General features: G+C 54.2%; 3 protein-coding genes across 8 annotated transcripts in view; 1 reads left to right on the top strand and 2 right to left on the bottom strand.

The window, feature by feature from the left end:
• The window catches only part of CUNH16orf70 (chromosome unknown C16orf70 homolog), a 29,741-nt gene extending 20,331 nt beyond the window's left edge, over window positions 1–9,410 (top strand). For 3 of the 4 annotated variants that reach the window (XM_035025030.1, XM_035025031.1, XM_035025033.1), the window contains 8 exons: window positions 3,323–3,456; window positions 3,928–4,011; window positions 5,326–5,408; window positions 5,786–5,829; window positions 6,281–6,324; window positions 6,467–6,525; window positions 7,120–7,192; window positions 8,214–9,410. In XM_035025030.1, coding sequence (XP_034880921.1) covers window positions 3,323–3,456; window positions 3,928–4,011; window positions 5,326–5,408; window positions 5,786–5,829; window positions 6,281–6,324; window positions 6,467–6,525; window positions 7,120–7,192; window positions 8,214–8,432 — 740 coding nt within the window. In that variant the 3' untranslated portion in view covers window positions 8,433–9,410. Of the gene's footprint in view, window positions 1–3,322; window positions 3,457–3,927; window positions 4,012–5,325; window positions 5,409–5,785; window positions 5,830–6,280; window positions 6,325–6,466; window positions 6,526–7,119; window positions 7,193–7,928 lie in introns of all 4 variants that reach the window. The other variant, XM_035025032.1, reaches the window with a different exon arrangement.
• On the bottom strand, window positions 8,994–13,075 carry B3GNT9 (UDP-GlcNAc:betaGal beta-1,3-N-acetylglucosaminyltransferase 9). 2 transcript variants are annotated; one of them, XM_035025034.1, is made up of 2 exons: window positions 11,790–13,075; window positions 8,994–11,448 (listed from the first exon to the last, which is right to left on the bottom strand). In XM_035025034.1, the coding sequence occupies exon 2, from the start codon at window positions 11,420–11,422 to the stop codon at window positions 10,202–10,204; it is 1,221 nt and encodes a 406-aa protein (XP_034880925.1). In that variant the 5' UTR covers window positions 11,423–11,448; window positions 11,790–13,075; the 3' UTR covers window positions 8,994–10,201. The 2 variants fall into 2 exon arrangements, with proteins under 2 accessions (XP_034880925.1, XP_034880926.1); XM_035025035.1 differs by having other exon boundaries at window positions 11,820–13,075.
• Window positions 13,076–13,488: 413 nt separating this feature from the next.
• Window positions 13,489–19,077, bottom strand: TRADD (TNFRSF1A associated via death domain). Of its 2 annotated transcripts, none has more exons than XM_035025026.1 (5): window positions 19,011–19,077; window positions 15,878–16,036; window positions 14,752–15,029; window positions 14,471–14,669; window positions 13,489–14,313 (listed from the first exon to the last, which is right to left on the bottom strand). In XM_035025026.1, exons 2-5 carry the CDS (start codon window positions 16,026–16,028, stop codon window positions 14,003–14,005), a joined length of 939 nt encoding a protein of 312 aa, XP_034880917.1. In that variant the 5' UTR covers window positions 16,029–16,036; window positions 19,011–19,077; the 3' UTR covers window positions 13,489–14,002. The 2 variants fall into 2 exon arrangements, with proteins under 2 accessions (XP_034880917.1, XP_034880918.1); XM_035025027.1 differs by having other exon boundaries at window positions 14,752–15,525; window positions 19,011–19,050.
• Window positions 19,078–19,109: the final 32 nt, after the last annotated feature.

The following is a 19,109-nucleotide window of genomic DNA, read 5'->3' as shown; positions in this document are numbered from 1 at the left end:
CCCATTTTAGAGCGCACAGCGGGGAGGGCAGAGGGAGTCTCAAGCAGACTCCACGCTGAGCACAGAGCGTGACATGGGGCTCATTCTCACGACCCTGAGATCACGACCTGTGCGGAAACCAAGAGTCGGACGCTCAGCTGACTGAGCCACCCAGGTGCCCCATTCCCTTTTCCACCCTTTATGGCAAGTTCTCAGTAGGCCAGCAGCAAGGACTTGTTGAATTGTGGTTTGGCCAGACCCTGCTGTGAATTTTGCTGACTGTGAACAAAAAGCTGCTGCCTTCAGTGGCTGGTCTCACCAGGATCCACGCCTTATTTGTGATTTCCTTGTATGTGGCCAGTTTCAGCTACTGTGGACCTTGAGCCATGCTTGGTAGTACAGGCCATGTCTTTGGCCTGGGAGCCAGCATAGGAGCTGTGCCTTTATGGAGCTCATAGTCTAGCCAGTGTTTGTTCATAAATTGGGGTCTTATATCAGTTTCTAGGGCACTGGTTCTTACCTATGAAGAGTCTGGTATATAAACCGTGAGCTCACTCCCCTGAACAATGAGATAGTTTACAACCTCCAGGTTAGGAATTTTTTTTTTTTTTTAAAGATTTTATTTATTTATTTGAGAGAGAGAATGAGAGAGAGCATGAGAGGAGGGAGGGTCAGAGGGAGAAGCAGACTCCCCGCCGAGCAGGGAGCCCGATGCGGGACTCGATCCCGGGACTCCAGGATCATGACCTGAGCCGAAGGCAGTCGCTTAACCAACTGAGCCACCCAGGCGCCCAGGAATTTTTTTGAAATGTGGTTTTCTAGCCAAGGAAGAAAACTCTACTTAAAAGAATGTTGCACTTGAGCTATAGTGTTTGAGAGAATTGAGATTGAGAATTGAGACGTAGAAGGTCAAGTGATTTAGGGTCTCTCTTGTCAGGAGGATCACACCTTGAAACAGCAGGGTAGTCAAGGATGATGCGGTTGTCCCAGGTGACAGCAGGAGGAGTCTGTCAGGGGTGGGGGATCTCCTCCAATTGTGACTGCCGTCCTGTACAGCACACTCCCAGTGGTCACATGTCACAGGGTCAGTGGGGGAAACACTTGAAGTCAGGGACTCGCCACATCACTGTCCAATCCAGTACCCATTGAGAGTTTCCTTTGGCAAGCAGAAAGGTAGCTTGTGTCAACCAGCCCATTTCTCACATGTTTCCTTATGGGGTGTAGCTACTGGGATGCTTTTTTTTTTTTTTTTTTAAAGATTTTATTTATTTATTTGAGAGAGAGAGAATGAGAGACAGAGAGCATGAGAGGGAGGAGGGTCAGAGGGAGAAGCAGACTCCCCGCCGAGCAGGGAGCCCGATGCGGGACTCGATCCCGGGACTCCAGGATCATGACCCGAGCCGAAGGCAGTCGCTTAACCAACTGAGCCACCCAGGCGCCCTTTTTTTTTTTTTTTTTTAAGATTTTATTTATTTAACAGAGAGAGACATAGCGAGAGCAGGAACACAAGCAGGGGGAGTGGGAGAGGGAGAAGCAGGCTTCCCGCAGAGCGGGAAGCCCGATGTGGGACTCGATCCCAGGACCCTGAGATCATGACCTGAGCCGAAGGCAGACGCTTAACGACTGAGTCACCCAGGCACCCTACTGAGATGCTTTTAAGATAGGAAGTCAGTTCACCTGTCTTGGTCCCCACAATAACTTATAGGAAGATTCACTCCAGGGAATCAGAACCTAAAATAGTCTCCTAAAACTAAGGGTATTTTTCCCTTGGTAGGCTTCAGATAGGGTGAGACAAGAGAGAAGACTCACACATGAAGGGTGCCTTCCCTGTGGCCCCATCTGGACATTCGCAAGTGTCTGGTACTTGGAGACTTTGGGCATACAGTCCAGCTTGACAGGACTTTTGGTGGATTCTGTAGGTCACCCAAGCTTGCCTAAGCAGCAAGATTTATAGACAGAGGTTAACGTGGGCTATGCTTTTCCTGCGACCTAGTTAAACACAACCTTTATTTGCCACTCGGTGTATATGTGCTGTGACTAAAGACTCTTGGGTTAGTTGAAGAACTCAGTACCAATTTATTTCAGATGTTGGATCCCTGAGGTCTTCCCTATATAACAAATGGATTGTTATTCATGAAAGAGCTTTGTCAACTATAAAGCTCTTTGTAGAGTAAGGTGTTGGTGATTATCATGTACCAGGAAATGCAGTCTTCCTCAGGTTCTTGCGTGTGTGTGTGTATGTGTGTAGGGGAAGTAAAACACTTTGTCTTCCCATCCACAGAGTTGCTGTGTCTGTTGCTATTCCACATCTGCTATGTGTGTGTGTGTAACTGGAACTGTTTCCAAAATGTATTAGACAGAGTCAGGGTTTAAAGATTCTTCCCAAAGAAGAAACTTTTGGCAAATTGGATTTTCTTATCCTCCCACTTTTCTGGTTTGTCATTTTTGAGTGTTAGTGGGTCTATCAGTGTTTGTAGAATTAGGGAGTGAGTTAATGGATATTTCACTCTTGGCTTTTCTATAGAGTGATCTTGAGGTCCAGTCTCTGGTTGGGGGTTACCATTGAGAAGCCCCTCTTAACATAAGTTCTTGTATTTTGTCAGGAACTGGAAAGTGGCAAGAGATAATAGCACCTCATTATATACTTCCATAGCATCTATGCTGCTGTGTATTGTACCACAGCTGGGTGGGGTCAGATTGGGATCTTCACACCATAAGCTCCAATATGGGCAGAGACTGCACTTGTTTTGCTCAGCATGTTTCTTCAATATCTAACAATATCTAGCTTCAATATCTAACAAAGACATCTAACATGTCTAGCCCATGGTAGTCAATAAGTAAATATTTGGTGAGTGAATGAATGAAGTTTTCAGAGCTCCACATCACTTTTGTGGGATTGAATGAGTCTCTGGGATTTTTTTTTTTTTCTTTTCGGTTTTTTTGTTTGTTTGTTTGTTTGTTTTAGGTTTTTTTAGAGAGGGAGACAGGGGAGAGCAGCAGAGGAAGAGGGAAAAAGAGAATCTTAAGCAGGCTCCACGCCCAGCATGAGCCCAACTCGGGGCTCAATCTCACCACCCTGAGATCATGACTTGAGCCGAAATCAAGAGTTGGACGCTTAGCCGACTGAGCCACCCAGGCGCCCCTCTCTGGGATTATTTCAAGTAGATAGTGATCTCTTGTAGCATCGCAAGCCCTTGTGACCTGGTATTTCTGTTTTTATGCAGTCTTGCTCCTCAGCCAGAGCTAATAATGCAGCGTGCCTCTCTGGGGCCGCCTTGGCCCGACGCTGCAGGATCTCAGGCTCTGGGTGGGAACCTGACCACCTTTCACTTACTCTCTGCAGGTTGTGGACCTGGCCTATTAGCAGATGCCAAGATGCGGGTATTTGAACGTTCAGTGTATTTTGGTGATTCCTGCCAAGATGTTCTTAGCATGCTTGGCTCTCCACACAAGGTCTTCTATAAGTCAGAAGACAAGGTAGGGGAAATGTGTTTATAAAGTCAAATAGGCAGTCTCCTTTTAAGTAAACTCTGCCCCCAAGGTGGGATTCGAACTCACAATCCTGAGATCAAGAGTCACATGCTCTACCGACTGAGCCAGCCAGGCGTCCTTCTTTTTTATCAATATTAACTTAGTATCAAGTAAATATAAATTGTTTATTATTTTTCCATAGAACCTGTTCTGTTAAAACTGATAAGGAATTAAATTGAAAGTTCTTTCCTGATACTGTTGGTCAGATTATCCTGCCTTTTTTTGGGAGACCAGGGCCCAGTCTGTGGTCAACCAAAGCTGGCTGCATTGTTCAGCACCAGTAGCAGGAACTCTGACACTCTTGCTTACCCAACAGCTTGATCTTACACCCAAAACACAGTTTGTAGACTTTTAGTCAATCTGAGAATTGTATTAAGGAGTTGGGATTTTAATTTGTTGTTATTTTCTTCCCAACAGATGAAAATTCATTCTCCTTCCCCTCATAAACAAGTTCCATCCAAGTGCAATGACTACTTTTTTAACTACTTCACTCTTGGAGTGGTAAGTTGTGATTCCTTAGAGAAATGTTTCATTTCTGTGGTGGTGGACCATGCACCTGGGCACACCTTTGTGTCCACATGGAGCTGTAACCATGCCTGGCAGCAGGGAAACTAGCCCCAGCTGGCTTTGCTCAGTGCTCTTGCATTGGTACCCTAAAGTGGGCCTTCCCTAGCACTGAGATTGCTCAGAAACACTGGGTCCCTGGTATGTCTTGGCTTCTTTATTGAGGGCAACATGCTGCTCAGGTGGAGGCCATGGGAATCATTCCAGGTAACATAGTTTGAGATCTGCCCATTTGTAGAACATAGGAGCCTATTCTGGAGTCACAAAACAGGGAGACTAAAAAAGGGTCAAAGACAGTGGGAATGAGGGCTCCTGGGTGGCTCAGTTGCTTCAGCGTCTGCCTTCGGCTCAGGTCATGATCCCAGGGTCCTATGATCGAGCCCCACGTCGGGCTCCCTGCTTGGTGGGAAGCCTGCTTCTCTCTCTCTCTGTCAAAAAAAAAAAAAAGACAGTGGAGTCAGGAGTAGTGGGGGAACAGCAGTGGGGTCATAAACTCTTGAGGGTAGGACAGTAGCAGGAGGGAATGGCACTTTGTAAGCAGAACCTCTCTAGTTCAAGGGCCACTGATGATAAGGGACAAGGAAGATGGAACAAATGGACCAACCCTAATAGGACTTATGTAGGTAATGTAGGGTTGGAGTCAGAGGTAACCCTGAGGTCACAGGCCCAGAAGGCTGGCAGGATGTGAAACTTGGGGAGGGTGTGGTGGATAGGAAGAAGTGTTCGGTGGGCAGCATCAAATCCAGGTCTGAGTCCTGGTGAGAGGCTGGACCTTCGGTTCTAGGGGTTGCTGACTCCCATAGAGAGGGCCTAATGGCCAGTCATGGCATTCAGAATAGTTGCGTGCTTTGAGCCGCTGGAAATTCAGGTGGTCCCTGAATCTTCTTGGCAGCCTTTAAGCCAAAATCTGTGCTTAGTTAGAGTTTATAATCAGGTGCTTGTTAGGAAAGGTCTCCATGATGTGTTTGAGTTCCCAAGCAGTAGGAGTTGTAGCCCATGCGTCTGCTGGGCCTGCTGCTACAAAGTTTGGAATGAGGGGCCTGCAGATAATTGGGTGCCCCCTTCACTGAAAACGTCCAGTTAAGGCTGCTTGGCCTCAGCTATCCTCTTGACTGTTGTTTGGGAGAAGGCTATTGCCCAGACGCATCCGCCTTGTGGAGTGGCTATCTTTGAGTTGGACATGCCCTTAGAAAGGCCCTTGCCCAGCCTCAGTAACTTTCACTACTTGGACATCCTTGTTTTCTATCCCAGGATATCCTCTTTGATGCAAATACACACAAAGTGAAGAAGTTTGTCCTACACACCAATTACCCTGGGCATTATAATTTTAACATGTGAGTATACCTGTACCTGCCCCTCCCAAGAATTGAGCTTTGGGTTGAAAATTCCCAGGAAAAGAGAGCCTGTGGCTTTGAATGTTCACTAATTTGTACCTGAATTCTTACAGTTTCGTGAGAAATGAACATTTCCTGAGTGTTTGCTCTGTTCCTGGTACAGTGTCAATACCTTACGTCTCTCCATTTGTACCCATTTTACAAATAGGGAAGTAGAGAGCCTGGTATCTTATCCAAGATGACAGGGTCTTCAGACCCCAGAGCAGAGCTTCGGGGGTGGGTTCATTCTGTGTTTTCCTGGGGTGTGGGGTTGAGATGCGCGGGTGGTCAGGCCTCTCAGGGGGCCCAGCCTTTATCCATCTGGCTTCTCTCTCTAGTTATCACCGCTGTGAGTTCAAGATCCCACTAGCCATAAAGAAAGGTGAGTAGTGAATATCCCCAGAGTAAGAAAAGGGTTTTGAAGTTAGTCTTTCATGATGCAGACACAGTGATCCAAACAGAAATGGTAGCAGGAACCTTTGCCCACCTGCTTTGCCCATAGCCTCAGCTCCTCTGGGTTGGGCTCTGTGTTCTGGGGCTGCATTTTTTTTGGCCTGTAGTCTGCTGGAGGCTCTCAAGGTCTTTTCCTATGATCATGGGATCGCTGGTCCATGATGGAGAGAGTTTCCTACACATGATTATCCAGGTGTTCCCATGTCAGCCTTGTGACTGCTGTCTCTACCCTCTTCCATTCAGCAACTCTGAAATAGCCCATCTGTCCTCCCTCTGTACTCCAACCCCAATGCACAGGGTGGCCAGGTCTGGATTCTGCCTAGGCTAGGGTCACAGGTAGGCTGGACCAGCTACCAACCCACTCTGTGTTCTCTTTTCAGAAAATGCAGATGGTCAGACAGAAACATGCACAACCTACAGCAAGGTGAGCTATTTTCCCACCTCATGTAGCCCCAAAATGAGGTGGGTGTGAGCCTGCCAACAGTCTGGGGCCCATGTCTTCTGGGCCAGCCATTGGTCATGATCAGGTCCCTGCTAACCCCTTGCTGCCCCCATCCCTTTTGCAGTGGGACAACATCCAGGATCTCCTGGGCCACCCTGTGGAGAAGCCTGTTGTCCTGCATAGGTGAGTGGGAGGTTGCTATTTCCAACCACCCCATCCTGCTCCTCACAGCCCAGAAGACTTAGGGAAGCCTAGCTGTGCCTATGGCTTAGAAATGACAGAAGTTTCTGTTGTTGCCACAAATATACTTCTCGCCCCCCACCCTGCACATTACCACTGGGCCAGCTATTCTGCATGTTTACCTGTACCAGAGAGGTTCCCCCTTGGGGATAGCTCCCCTCTCCAGGTAGGGGGGCCTTTCACCCCTAGTTATTCAGAAAAAGAAGCACTTTTCACTGTCCTGGGCTCTTTTTTTCCCATTAAAGTTGCCACATGCTGTAGTCTACAGCTTCCTACCCAGTTGCCATGCTGCCTGAGGCTCCTCCCTCCTAACTTGCCACTCCAATCTAACTGTGTAATAACTTCCTGTGCCTCATTGGGCTGTGTAGGATTCAGAGCTTGAATGATACCTGTCACTACCCCTGGTACTTCAAGGGCCTGTGTTGGAAACAGCCATGAGAGACCACTGGCCAGTAGCCCCCATCCCAAAAGGGACTGGATGCCCTGCCTGGCCTCGGCTTCTGTCTACACCTCTAATTCTGGCTTCCCTGGCCTCAGGTCCTCCTCCCCAAATAACACCAACCCATTTGGCTCTACATTCTGCTTTGGTCTTCAGCGGATGATCTTTGAGGTAAGCCCTGGGGGTTGAGGGGCCGGTGGCCATGGCAGGGACAGGCAATTGATGGAGGAAGGTTGGGGAGGGCCTAATAGCCCTGCTCGGTGAGTTAATCCTTCCCCAGTAGCCCTGTCTGCTAAGAATCTGACCTGCCCGCATTGAACAGTAAGAGTATAGAAACTATGTTGGGGAAATTCGAGGTCATGGAGGCTAAATCAGTAGACTTATCCAACAAGATGAGAGGTAACAGGGATCCCACATATGTGAAAACGTAAATATGGTAGGAAAGGAAACCCCAGGGAGCACATGGGGCTCAGCATGGGAGTGTTGGGGGTCTTTGAATGCCATATGAAAGAATGTGCTGTGGGTGAGTGGCTGTAGAGGCCCCACTGGCTTGGGAGAAGAATGGGCTGTCCCTCTTCTCCCTTTTGGATGCTACACCTTCACTAGGCCCCTAGCAGTTCCAGAAGGACTGGATAAATAGGTATAGTGAAGTTTATCCCATGAAGAGCAGGCAGTGGCTGGGCCAGGATGACCCCTAGCATGAGTGGGGGATGTTGAGGGATCAGCCCAGCCCTGTGTGCAGGTGTGTTGAACACACAACATCCATCCTTTGTGCACAGGAGCTGCCCCAAATCCCTTGTCTGCAGTCACAGCCCTAGTACTGGTGGTTTTTATGGATCTGATTGCCTACCATGCCTGCATCCCTTCTACTCCTCCCCTTTGATTCATTGTCCGCTTCTCACACCAGGTCATGCAGAATAACCATATTGCCTCGGTGACCCTGTATGGCCCCCCCAGGCCTGGTACCCACCTGAGAACAGCGGAGCTCCCCTAAGGACATCACCACCCATGCCCCTCTGCCCCGTGGAGCTGTGCATTGCATCCTATTCAGCGGGCCTCCATGTGCCACCCTGTGGGTTTTCTTGGACACCTTGCCAGTGTTGAAAGGCTGTTGTGATGTTCTGAGGTGGGGCTCAGACTGGGTGCTCTGCCATGGGGTGAGAGGCCCAAATATTCCTCTGTCCGTCCTCAGCCTGCTGGTGCCAACAGAGGACACAGACTGCAAAGAGAAGCACAAACTCTGAGCCTTGATACCTGGACCCAGGCGACCTCGACTAACACATACGGAGGCAGAGTTCTGTCTCTCCTGTTCCACACGCATTGGAAAAAGTTGGGACTCTTTCTGTGGCTGAGGACACAGGCACCCAGGACGAGGACGAGGTCCGGCCTTTGGCCCATCATTGCCACGTGACCCTTAAGGCAAGCAGGTAGCATGTCCATAGTACTTGGTTGCGACTTTTGCACTACATCCACTTTAGTTACTTGATGAGCTGGCTGTGGCCAAGGTGGCCCACCTGCCTTTCCCTGTTCCTTCTTTGCACGCGCTCCCTACCAGGCCCAGTAGGCACGCCCAACTCATTGAAACACAGCTTTTTACCATCCAGGTATGTGCCCAGGCCTGGTTCCTACCCCTCTCGGAGCCAGCCTTCCAGGTCACCTGTGCCCCTGCTCTGCCCCAACCTGGCTGGCAGGCTGCATGTTTCCATCCTGTTTGCCTCTTTTATTTAATGCCAAAGTTTTAGCCAAAGACATCTTCCTCCTTTTATTGTTTCACCATTCTGTTCTGCACTGTGGGCTGGCTCTCTTGCCCCAACCCTGGGCAATGTCCCCTGGCCAGGCCCATTCATGGCTCAAGGCCTCTGGGGGCTCAAGGAAGGCTGGGCTGCTCAGTCTTCTCATGGGTCTTGCTAAGGAAAGTAGCATATGTGCTTTAAAAATAATCCTTTTGAAAAGAATTGAGAAGAGAAATGTATAATTTTATCCCATTTTTAATATTTTGGTCTAGCAACTTGTGATACATAGATGACAATTTTGTGAGTTTTTCAAATGTGTGTACAGATTTTTGTAAATATGACTCTTTTGTAATTAACTCATGTACAGCCTCATCCTGTAGAGTTTAACAATGAATGTGCAGGGGACCTGCCCTAGGCTCCTAGGTGGTTCCTGGGCTTATAGCCAGGCTTATGTGGCGTTCCCATAATTTTGTGACTGACTGGTGTCTTCCCATTTGGACTGTGGCCTGGCCAGAGACCCCCACACACACATCCCCCCGTAGGGGCAGCCAGGACTATCCCCACGTTCTTCATGCCCTGCCCATACCCCTCCAATAAAGACCTATGCCCTCAGCAGCTGCTCACCATGTGCTGTTGCTGAGATGTTTGTACTAAAATAAGCATGGAGGTGTTGATTTTTAAGAAAGTGGGTGAAAGATATGGGAAATTTTATGGTGGAGTCATCTTAGGTTCTTGGCTCTTCTGAGTGGGGCAGCACAGCCTCTAGTAGGAGACTGGCATTGTTGTGTGTGTGTAAATTCTTATGTGGTGAGGAAAGACTCTAGGTAAGACCATGCACTTGTTTGTCCGTGTGCCTCCATCCCTGGTGTTGCAGCCAGACCAGGGCCCAGGAGGGGTTGGTTTCGGGAAAGGAGACCTCAGAAGAAGATCTAAAGATCAGTACAGGGCTGAAAATCCAATTTGGATGGGCAGGTGGGAAGCAAAATGCCTACCTTCAGATTGAGTTGTAACAAAATGCCTGCCAGTTCCAGGACCCCACAGCTCCTCCAGCCTTGGGAGAGACCTGCATTTGCATCACTCTAGGACTTCCAAATCAAGGAGTATGGTCAGATTCCATGAGCCTCTGCGACCACCCATCCCCAACCCCCAAAAACCTACTTGGTAGTAGGAGGGCCAAACATATTTACCTGTTTGGCAAGAGCCTGGTGCTCTAAGGCCTCAGCCCTGGCTGTCTCAAAGGGCTACCATCTAGGTGATTCTAGATCAGCTCCGAATAAGGTAGGCCAGCAGGAGCCAAGTTCAGTCTTAATTCCCTGCGGACCTGTAGAGGCAGACTTCTGGTGATATGGGCTAGATTTTTGAAATCTTTCGCCTCTGGGAAAGAACTACATACACGGTGATAATCATCCTGGGTCTGAGTGAGGGGAGCTTGGGGCCATGAAGGTGGCTAGGGGCCCCACTGGAAAGAGCCAGCAGCGACAGGCCACGGACGGGCACAGGCTAGCCCTTGGGGCCCATTCAGTAGGCGCCACATGAGCCAGATGTCGGCGGCCGAGAGCCCGTGTACTACAACCAGCTCCCGGTAAAAGCAGGGGTCAAAGGTGCGCAGGTGCGGCGCCGCTGACGGCCGGGGGATGCCAAAGGTGCGGAAAGCAGGGTGGGGCTCGGGTGTGAGCCGAAGGCGCTGTAGACACATGCCCAGAAAGACGTCGTCAATGGGGAAAAGCTCAACTTGCGCGCAGGCGCCGGCCAGGCGACGCAACGTGACCCCCGAAAGCACAAAGCCACCACCACCTGCATAGGCCGGGTAGGCGGGCAGGCCGTACACCGCCTCAGGGATGTAGTATTTACTGGTCCGCGCACGGATTGGCCGAGCCTGCACGATCACATCGCCCGCAAGCAGGTCCTGCGCCGGATCCCGCGGCGCCAGGAACTCCAGCAGGTTCCCCACGTGCACGAACACGTCTGCATCGCCCTTAAAAACGAAGCGCACGTCGGGGCAGTAGGCCGAGGCCCAGGCGAGAAAGTGGATCTCCTTGAGCGTTAGGTTGAAGAAAGTGTCGTCGAAAGCCCAGAGCAGGATGTCCGCGTACGCGCGGCTCTCAGCACGCAGCAGGGCAGGCCAGTGGGTTCGCGTGCCCTCCCCCTCCGCGTCTGCCCCGTCTGTACCCGCGCCCCTGGGCACGCCCAGCAAGAACACGCGGCGCACGAGCGCCCCCTGCACGCGACCCTCAGCACCCCACGTCTGGCGCACGGCTTGACGCCGCTCGAAGTCCGCGGCCACTGACTTGACGGCGATGAGCAAGTCGGGTCCACCTTCAGGTGCGCCATCTCCTCGGCACTTGTGCGGCTGATTAATGAGCAGGGGGAAGCGCCGCTGGTCCTTGGCGCGCAGGTAGCGGCCAAAGTCAAAGGGCCCCGTGGGTGTGGGCGGCGCCGGTGTGTCCCCTTCATAGGCCAGCGGGGCCGGGGCCGGGGCTGCGCCTGCGTCCGGCGCCTGGAAGACGCGGAGTCCCGGAGTGGGCCCTGGCGCTGCCTTCCCTTGCGTTCGCGGGGCGCTTGTCGTCGGGGCCGCGCCCTCGCGCTGCGCGTAGAGAAGGAGGCCGAGGGCGGCGCCGAGGAGCAGCGTGAGCGACGCGTCGCCGCGGAGGCGCAGCCTCCGCCTCATGTCCGCGTGGCTGGCGCCCGCGCCCCCTGCAGAAACACTCAGTCAGGGGCTCGCGACGCGGAAGCCATTGGCCGGGAGGAGTTCCCGGCCTCGGTCTCCCCGAGGGGCGGGGGCGGAGGCCAAACGCCGAGGGTCTCCGCTACCGGCCATTCATCCCCCTCCGGCGTTCTCCTGCTCTGGGCCGTGGCACACCCCCACACACTGGGTTGGGTACCCTGAAGAGGCTGCAAGTTTCTCCTAGTAGCCAATCCCCACCCCCCTCAGCGCCGGACGGTTCCCTAAGGCCTGGAGACGCCGAGCTCGGCCCCGTTCCCCGCCCGCCCTTCCCGCGCTGAAGCCGAATCCCTTCTGCCCCCTCCCTACCCACCACGTCGGTCCTTGGGATCCCGACACTCACGCTTGTCCCTTGGGAGCGGCGCAGCCCCGGACGCCAGGGCCTCCGGGGCTCAGCGCAGGGTCCCAAGGGCAGCCATGGACGGGGCTTGGGCCAAATGCAGCGTTGGCAGGAAGGGGGGGGACCGGGGCCGCTGCCACGTGACCCTCCAGCTGTGCGCGCCTGGACATCTGGAGCTCAGCTCCGCCCCGGCGCCGCGGGGAGCGCTGTCTCCTAGAGAAGACTAATCTCTGAGAGGGATCCCCACGGGCAGCTCTCTCTGGGAAGGCCGGAGGCGGTGGGTTCTGGTTTCGGTGTGGGCTCAAACTCCCCAACTCTGCCTTTTGGTGGGGGTAGGAAGAAACATTAGCCTCTCTGGTTAATCTCCGCACCCCCACCTCTCCGGAGTGAGGCAGGGCCTGGGCTGGCAGGAGCCCAGGGCTGGCGGGTCCCAAATCCCCGAGGCTGAGCGTTTTAGGCATCTACTTGGCCACCATCCCAGGCTAACCTTGGAAGCACCTCTCCTCAGCTCACCAGCAGCCCAGGTTCAACCAGGCAGGACCTATAATCATAAACGGCCCAGGACATATGGCTGCCTCCTTACTCCTGGTTCTGCCATGCCTCCCTCCCACCCCAGCAAACACACACGGACCCACAAGATTCAATTCTCACAACTCTGGTAGCAGCTCTCATTGCTCATGCAGATGGGGACACTGCCCCTTAGGGAGTTAAGTGACTTGCCCAGCATTATACAGGGAGAAATGCAGAGCATTGCCCTAGGTCTTCTGGAATTCAGTCTGGGACTCTTTGCTCTGTCCTCCCTTGACCCTCTCCGCATCTATCCACTAGGATACAGGACAGGGGCCAACCCTCTCTGCTTTAACTTCACAGGGGAGCACTTCAGTCTGTCTCCCCAGAGGTACCTCTGGGCCCCCTGGGCCCTAGTACCCCACACCCGCATAGTCCAGCATAGCCTCCTACAGGCAGAAATAACCAAGCCTGTGTCACTGCAGGCCAGATTGGACTGGCAGGGATGATTCAGCTGGAGGGATTCCTGAAGTCGGCCAGTGAGTAAAGGGTTTGATCTGGGATCCCAGTGGGCAGAGAGTTGTTCTGGAGATTGAGGGCCCCCTCGATTAAGCAGGCAGCCCCGCCCTCCATCGGGCTGAAAAAGGCAGAAACTCTGAGGTCCTCCTGCACTCTCACTCCTCATCCAGTGTCACTAGGCCTGTTACCTGTCATCCTAAACAGTTCCCAGTGTTCATCCCTTCCCTCCATCTCTGCTGCCACTGCCCTAGCCTGGGCCTCCACCCCTACCCTCCCTCCCTACACCTCTCCCTCTTCTTCTCCCTCCTCACCAGCCTCCCCACCTTAACTCCCCACACTCTCTAAATGCTTCTCACTGGCCTCAGTGTAAAACCCAAAATCTGTAAAATGGCTTACCAGACCCTGAGCTATCTGCCTCCCACACTCACCAAAAGCTCTCTTTGCAAACCCACCCACTACCCCTAGATCCAGCCACTCCAAATTTTCTGTTCTTCTAACATCCTCTGTTCTTCTAACTTTCCTCAAGACCTCACCCAAGACTGGCTATGTCCAGAATGTTGCCATTCCCTCAGCCCGCCACCCTCATAGCTCTCCCTGGAAGGCTAACCTGGGTTAGGCCCCTGCTCAGAGCACCCACAACTTTTTGTATTTTTCACATTAAAAAAACGGGTAATATTTTATTGCTGTTGCTTAAAATCTGCAGTCCAACACTGAGTATGAACTGGGGGCAGGCAGGTTTCGTGTATCTTGTTCACCACAGTATTTGCAGCGCCCAGGATGATGGCTAGGACACAGCAAGTGCTTAACGAGTTAGTTGTTCAATGAGTGAAGAGGTAAGGGCTGGCCAGAAGCCCCTCATTTGGGGTGGGCAGACCGCTGGAGCAGGTCACCCATGCACTTTGTCCATATCACAGTATCTGGGGCCAAATCCCCAATGGCACCCCAACAGGAATCGTGGGTGCTTGCCCAATTCCTGGAGAAAGCCGTCAACACCTCCCAGCAGCTCCAACAGCTGGGCTAAGTGGGGTTATCAGTGTGGTCTCAGAGTCCCGTGGATGGACAGGAGCTCCGCAATAGCAGCAGAAGGGACCCTAGGGTCATCCGGGTGCTCCAAACGCTGCTGGGCAACTGGCCGATCCCCCCTTTTTCTGGTACTCAGGTTAGGCCAGACTGCCATCGGAATTCGCGAGGCCCAGCAAGTCCTCTGCCAGGCTGGTGAGCTCGTTCTCCTCAAGGGCTTCTACCAGGCGCTGCAGCGTGGCGCGGCGGCCTTCGGCCTGCACAAAGCGCCGCAGCAGCTGGAAGGCCTGCTCGTACAGCCCTTCGCGCTCATACTCATAGGCCAGTGAGTCGAGCGCCGGGTCCCGCAGCGCACGACAGCCTCGCTGTAGGGAGCGCCCCACTTTGCGCCATTTGAGACCCACTGAGCGCGCGAACGTCTGTTGGTCCTGCAAGCTCAGCGGCCGGTTCACTGCGGGGGGGGGGGGGGGGGGGGGAAGCAGAGTGAGCTCGGGGAGACCAAGACCCGTACCCCTCCATTCCCGCCCAGCGACTACCCGGCCCAAACCCTGCTCCTCCCCAAACTCCATCTTCCTGAGGACCCCGCCTCGACTCTGCGTGCGCCTCACCTATGGGCTGACCCTGGAACAGAAAAGTCTGGCCAGACGGCGGCGGCGGCGGTGGCTTCTCCTCTGAGAGAGAGGTGGCCAGGGACTGCGAGGGCGCTGGAACGACCTCCATGTCGCCACCCTGGCTCCCCGAGCCACATGTCAGATTCCGGAGTGCGTCCTCCAACTCCGAGAGTTCCTCGTCCCGGAGCCGGTCAGGCTAGGGAGGGGAGTGCGGCGTCGGTGGGCATCTTAGCCGCGGATCCCCGCCCCACCCCAACCCGGCCCCAGCCCAGCCGCACCTTCTGGGCGAAGATGCAACTCAAACAGCGCTCCTCATCCGTCAGCAAGGTGTCCAGCCGCTCCGCGCCGGCGCGCAGCTCCAGTTGCAGCGGCACCGAGGGCAGGGCGAGAGCCGCCCCCAAGCACCCCTGCAGCGCGGCGCGCAGCGACCCCTCGCGGTAAGCGCGGAGAAAGCGGCTGCAGGACTGGCGCCCGCAGAAACGTAACTGCACAATCAGCTGCGGCTCGCTGCGGTGGATCTTGAGCATCTGCAGCACGTCCGGGCTCCCGCCACTCTCTGAGGAGGCGGACAGTCAGGCGACAGGCGGTCCCCATGCGGGGCCGTTCTCCAAGCGGCCATAGTGGAGTGAAGCCCACGCAGACTCCCTCCCTGACCCTAGCTCCCAGCTGGGAAGCAAAATTGGGATGCACACAGCAACAATCCAAAATGAAGGCCAGAACCTACCACAGGGAGCACCCTAAGACGGAGTGGGTGCCACCCCAGCCCATCCTTGAAGCCCCAAATGAGGGTAGGCAAAAGGGACGTGGCGAGAGGCTTTGCAGTACAGAGAGGGGCGTGTGCCCAGGGCAGCCAAGCCTTCTGGGTAGGCGGCCCGCGGGGCAGCAGAGGAACAAGAGGTCTCAGGTCTTCGGCCTCTACCAACTGTGGCTCCCGCTGCCCAGGAAGGAGGCGGATCCCCCAACACGTTTCAGCTTCCTGTGGCCTCTGCCCTGAGATAGGAAAGCCCCCCCCCCAAAGGTAGGTACTGGGGAGGGGTCTTGGGCAAGGAGTGCTGCAGTGAGAGAGGAAAAGAGAGAAAGGCGTGATTAGTAGAAAGCAGTGAGCTGGCTGGTCTGGGGGCGGGCATCAAGCGGAGGTGGGGGCGTTAGTGTATACATAGGTAGATCATACACAGACACGGGGACACACGTCTACACCCAAGGGCACACGTGCGTAAACAGAGAAGACAGAGCCTATGAAACCAGACATCCTTCTCCTCTCCTACCCCCTCGCCGTCAAATCTTTTCTACAACCTGCTGGTTAAGCGCAGGCCCACAGAGTTGAGGAGGTGGGGCCTCAGCCCCTGGTCCCGCCCACAAAAGGCCCAAGCTTCCCCCCCCCCCAGTACCCGCCCACCCACACACCTGTCAGTGCATTCCGCAGAGCCCTGTACACCGGAACCTTCTGCTGGGCGTGAGCATAGGCATCAGATAGGACCACCTTGTCCAGCGAGGACTCCACAAACAGGTATGCGCTGCCCACCCACTCGTCGAGCCCATTTGGCCCAGTCGCCATCTTGCCTCCTGGAGACGCAGATAGGCATCCAGATAACCCCCAACCCAGCCCTGGAGACAACAGTCCAGTCCTGCGTGGCTCAGCTGTCCCCACCCAGCTGGCACAATTGTGAGGGGAAGTTCATCATCTTACAGGCAGCCCCCTGTGCTTCTGAATCTGCACAGCCCAGCCCAGCCCAGCTCAGCCCAGACTTGCAGTGAGGACTGTCCCTCCACTATCTTCTCTGAGAAAGCCCAGGGTCACAGTGGCAGAAAAAGGGAGGTACTATCCTGCAGTGGTGGCAGAGAAGTTCTGCCCCCTCTTCGGGCCAGGATGTCTCTCTTTCAAAGCTGACAGGAGACATCCTTATCCTGGATGGTGCCCATTCCCCACAGCCAACGGAACCCATATCCTGGTATGCCTTCAGCTTAAACTTGAGCTCCCACGATCCCTTTGGGACAACAGCCCCCATTAGGTTTTCTCACCTGCATTCCTATTATATACCTCCTGGCTTCATTGCAAAGGACAACTGTAGTTTTCACCTGCCCAGGTTCCCTCTCCCACTCCTGACTGACCTTTGGGGTCTTCCCTCTTCTCAATCCATGTGCCTGTTAGGAGCGCTAACTTCACTCCCTAATTCCAGGTGTGCGCAAGTGAAATAGGCGGGCCAAACCTGCATATTCCACTCCCCTTTCTAAAGTGATTAGTTCAGAGTTGGGCATAAGATTTAGGTTGGACCCATCAGAATCAGCCTGCAACTGTGGCTGGACCAATAAGAGAGACCCACTAGACTGAGCTGGAAGAAAGGATAGGACTCCTCAGCCGCTGCCTAGAAAGAGCCTGGCTGAGAATAAAACTGACACAGAAGGATACAGAGCCAAGAGATGAGGAGGTGTATGCCTAACCATACTATGGCCCTGGCTCTAGCTGCACCCTGAACTTTCCAGTTATGTGAGTTAAATCATTCCTTTTTGTTCTAAAGTCCTTGGAGCTGTGCTCTTGTCTTATGCAACTCAAATTGTTCTATTACAGATTTCCTCCCTGTGCTTGTATCTCCTCTATCTATCTTCTGACAAAATCCTAGCCCTAGACCAGGGGTCGGGGAGAGGGCAAAATTCCCAGCCAAGAAACCACTTCATTGACCCTCCTCAGTTTAATTGCCTCCCAGTTACTGCCCCATGAGGCTGCAGATGGAGAACTGCCCTGCCTCTTCCTCCCCACCTCACCTGAGGCAACATCCCATCCTTGTCCTAGAAACATTGGCTCAAGACCCCACCTACTGCCCCACCAGTCACACTTCTTTATCTCTGATCTCCAGCATTTATATACAGTAGGCTAGGAGGGGCTGCTGAGCCCTAGCTGTGAGCACCCTGGATGTCACTGCTCTGGGCAGAACAGATAGGGTGGCCCCAGCTGGCATCCATTCACTTGAGGGACAGGGAGGGGGGGATTGCTGCCAGAGGGAACCAGGACCACAGCCTTGTACCTTTGTGGGGAAGGAGTAGGGATCCTGAGCTAAAGCAGAGGCTGCATTTCAGATCTGCCCCCACACCCTAACCTGAGAGCCAAAGCCGGAACAGTAACTGGGCAGCGGCCCCCCAGTGTCACCCAGACCTGGCAAGAGAAATGGTTTCAGGTGACGGTCCGTCCCACCCTCTGTCTGAGCACAGAGGACATGCCTTTTGAGCGCCCCCCCCCCCATAACTTTTTGGTAGAAAACATATTAATGCTTGTGTATTTACCGAAAGCAGTAGTCTGAAAATTAACAGAAAGCTAGCTAGCATTGTTTACCTCTGCAGAGGGCTGAGGAACAGAGTGGGGGGAGGGGAGATTTTTATTTTCACTGTATTTAGCAACATTCTACTTTATGGAAAGTTGACGTATGCCCTTTGTATTACATAAAACTGAAGCAAAAAATAAAACATAAATGGAGTAAGACTCTAGAGGTGATAAGTGGGACCAAGAGCGGTACAAGGCAAATGAGACAAGTTAGGAGCCCAAAGGCAATGGCCCAGAGGGCAGGAGAGTGTGGGAACCTGTCCTGAAACATTTCCTCTTCCATGTCTTCTTAGCCCCCTGACTTGAGGGTGCTGACCCCATGAATGTGATCGGCCTCAGGGGTGGAAGTGAGGGCAGGACGGGGTCAGAGTCTGCCTATTGGGACTGTCAGGGCGGGCACTGGAATTCTGGAGGAAGAGGGGATGCTCCATCACACTGACTAGTGGACAAATGGGAGAAGTCAAACAGGTCTGCGAGGCTGGAGGTCGAGAGGGTCAGATAACAGGACCGGGACCCTTGGCTCGCGTGGTCCGCTGGGGAACTCCTTCCTACGTGTCCTTCTACAGAAGCCCCTCCTCGGGAAGCCCCGCGCCTCACCCACCGGCAGTCCGCCTCTCTGAGGGTGGGACCCGAATGGGTCCTTCGGGACTCTTGGCTGAGACTGTGAGCGACTAGCGGGTACCGACTCAAGAAAATAGGGCCCTACCACCAGGGGCCAGACAGGCGCCGCGCCCCGTTAATACAGCCTAACAGTCCCCGGGCAGCCCCGCCTCCGGCCGGGTGGCCGCCAATGGCCCGCGGCCGTGGCCCCTCTAGGACTGCATCCACCCTGGAGCGCCCCCTACTCAGCTGGCCCGCTCCCGAGCTCTCGAGGGAAGCTCCCCGGACTCCAGTTGTGTCCACCCTCATGCTGGGGTTTCTCATGTTCACCTGGCTGGGGCGGGAACAGGTCTGCTCACAGACACTTTCAGAACCAGCCCCGCCCCGCCCTCCCACCAGCAGGAATCGGACACCCCCTCCAAAGACCTCAGCTGGGACAAGGAACCTGCGAGTGCCAACGTCCATAGGCTCTCTGTCGCCTCTCACGGAAACAGCCCACCAGGCCGCCGCCACCAACTGGCCCGGGCAGCCGCGGGTGACAACCGCGCCTCGCCCACGCTCCTGAGCCAGGATCCGCCTCTGCTCCCGCCGGCACCGGGAAGCCCACCCACCCTCTGCACTAACCTGGCGGCCTTGGCCCAGCCCGGATTCCCACGCCCGCCGGGCTCCACTGGACTAGGACGCTTCCGGGTGTGCGCGAAGCGCAGGGGCGGTGCCCCAGCC

The sequence above is a fragment of the Mirounga leonina genome, unplaced genomic scaffold (assembly GCF_011800145.1).
Source record: "Mirounga leonina isolate KUSES-001 unplaced genomic scaffold, KU_Mleo_1.0 Mir_180, whole genome shotgun sequence".
NCBI lineage: Eukaryota > Metazoa > Chordata > Mammalia > Carnivora > Phocidae > Mirounga > Mirounga leonina.
Note: the sequence above shows the minus strand (reverse complement) of the source record. Positions and strands in the feature narration are given on the sequence as shown.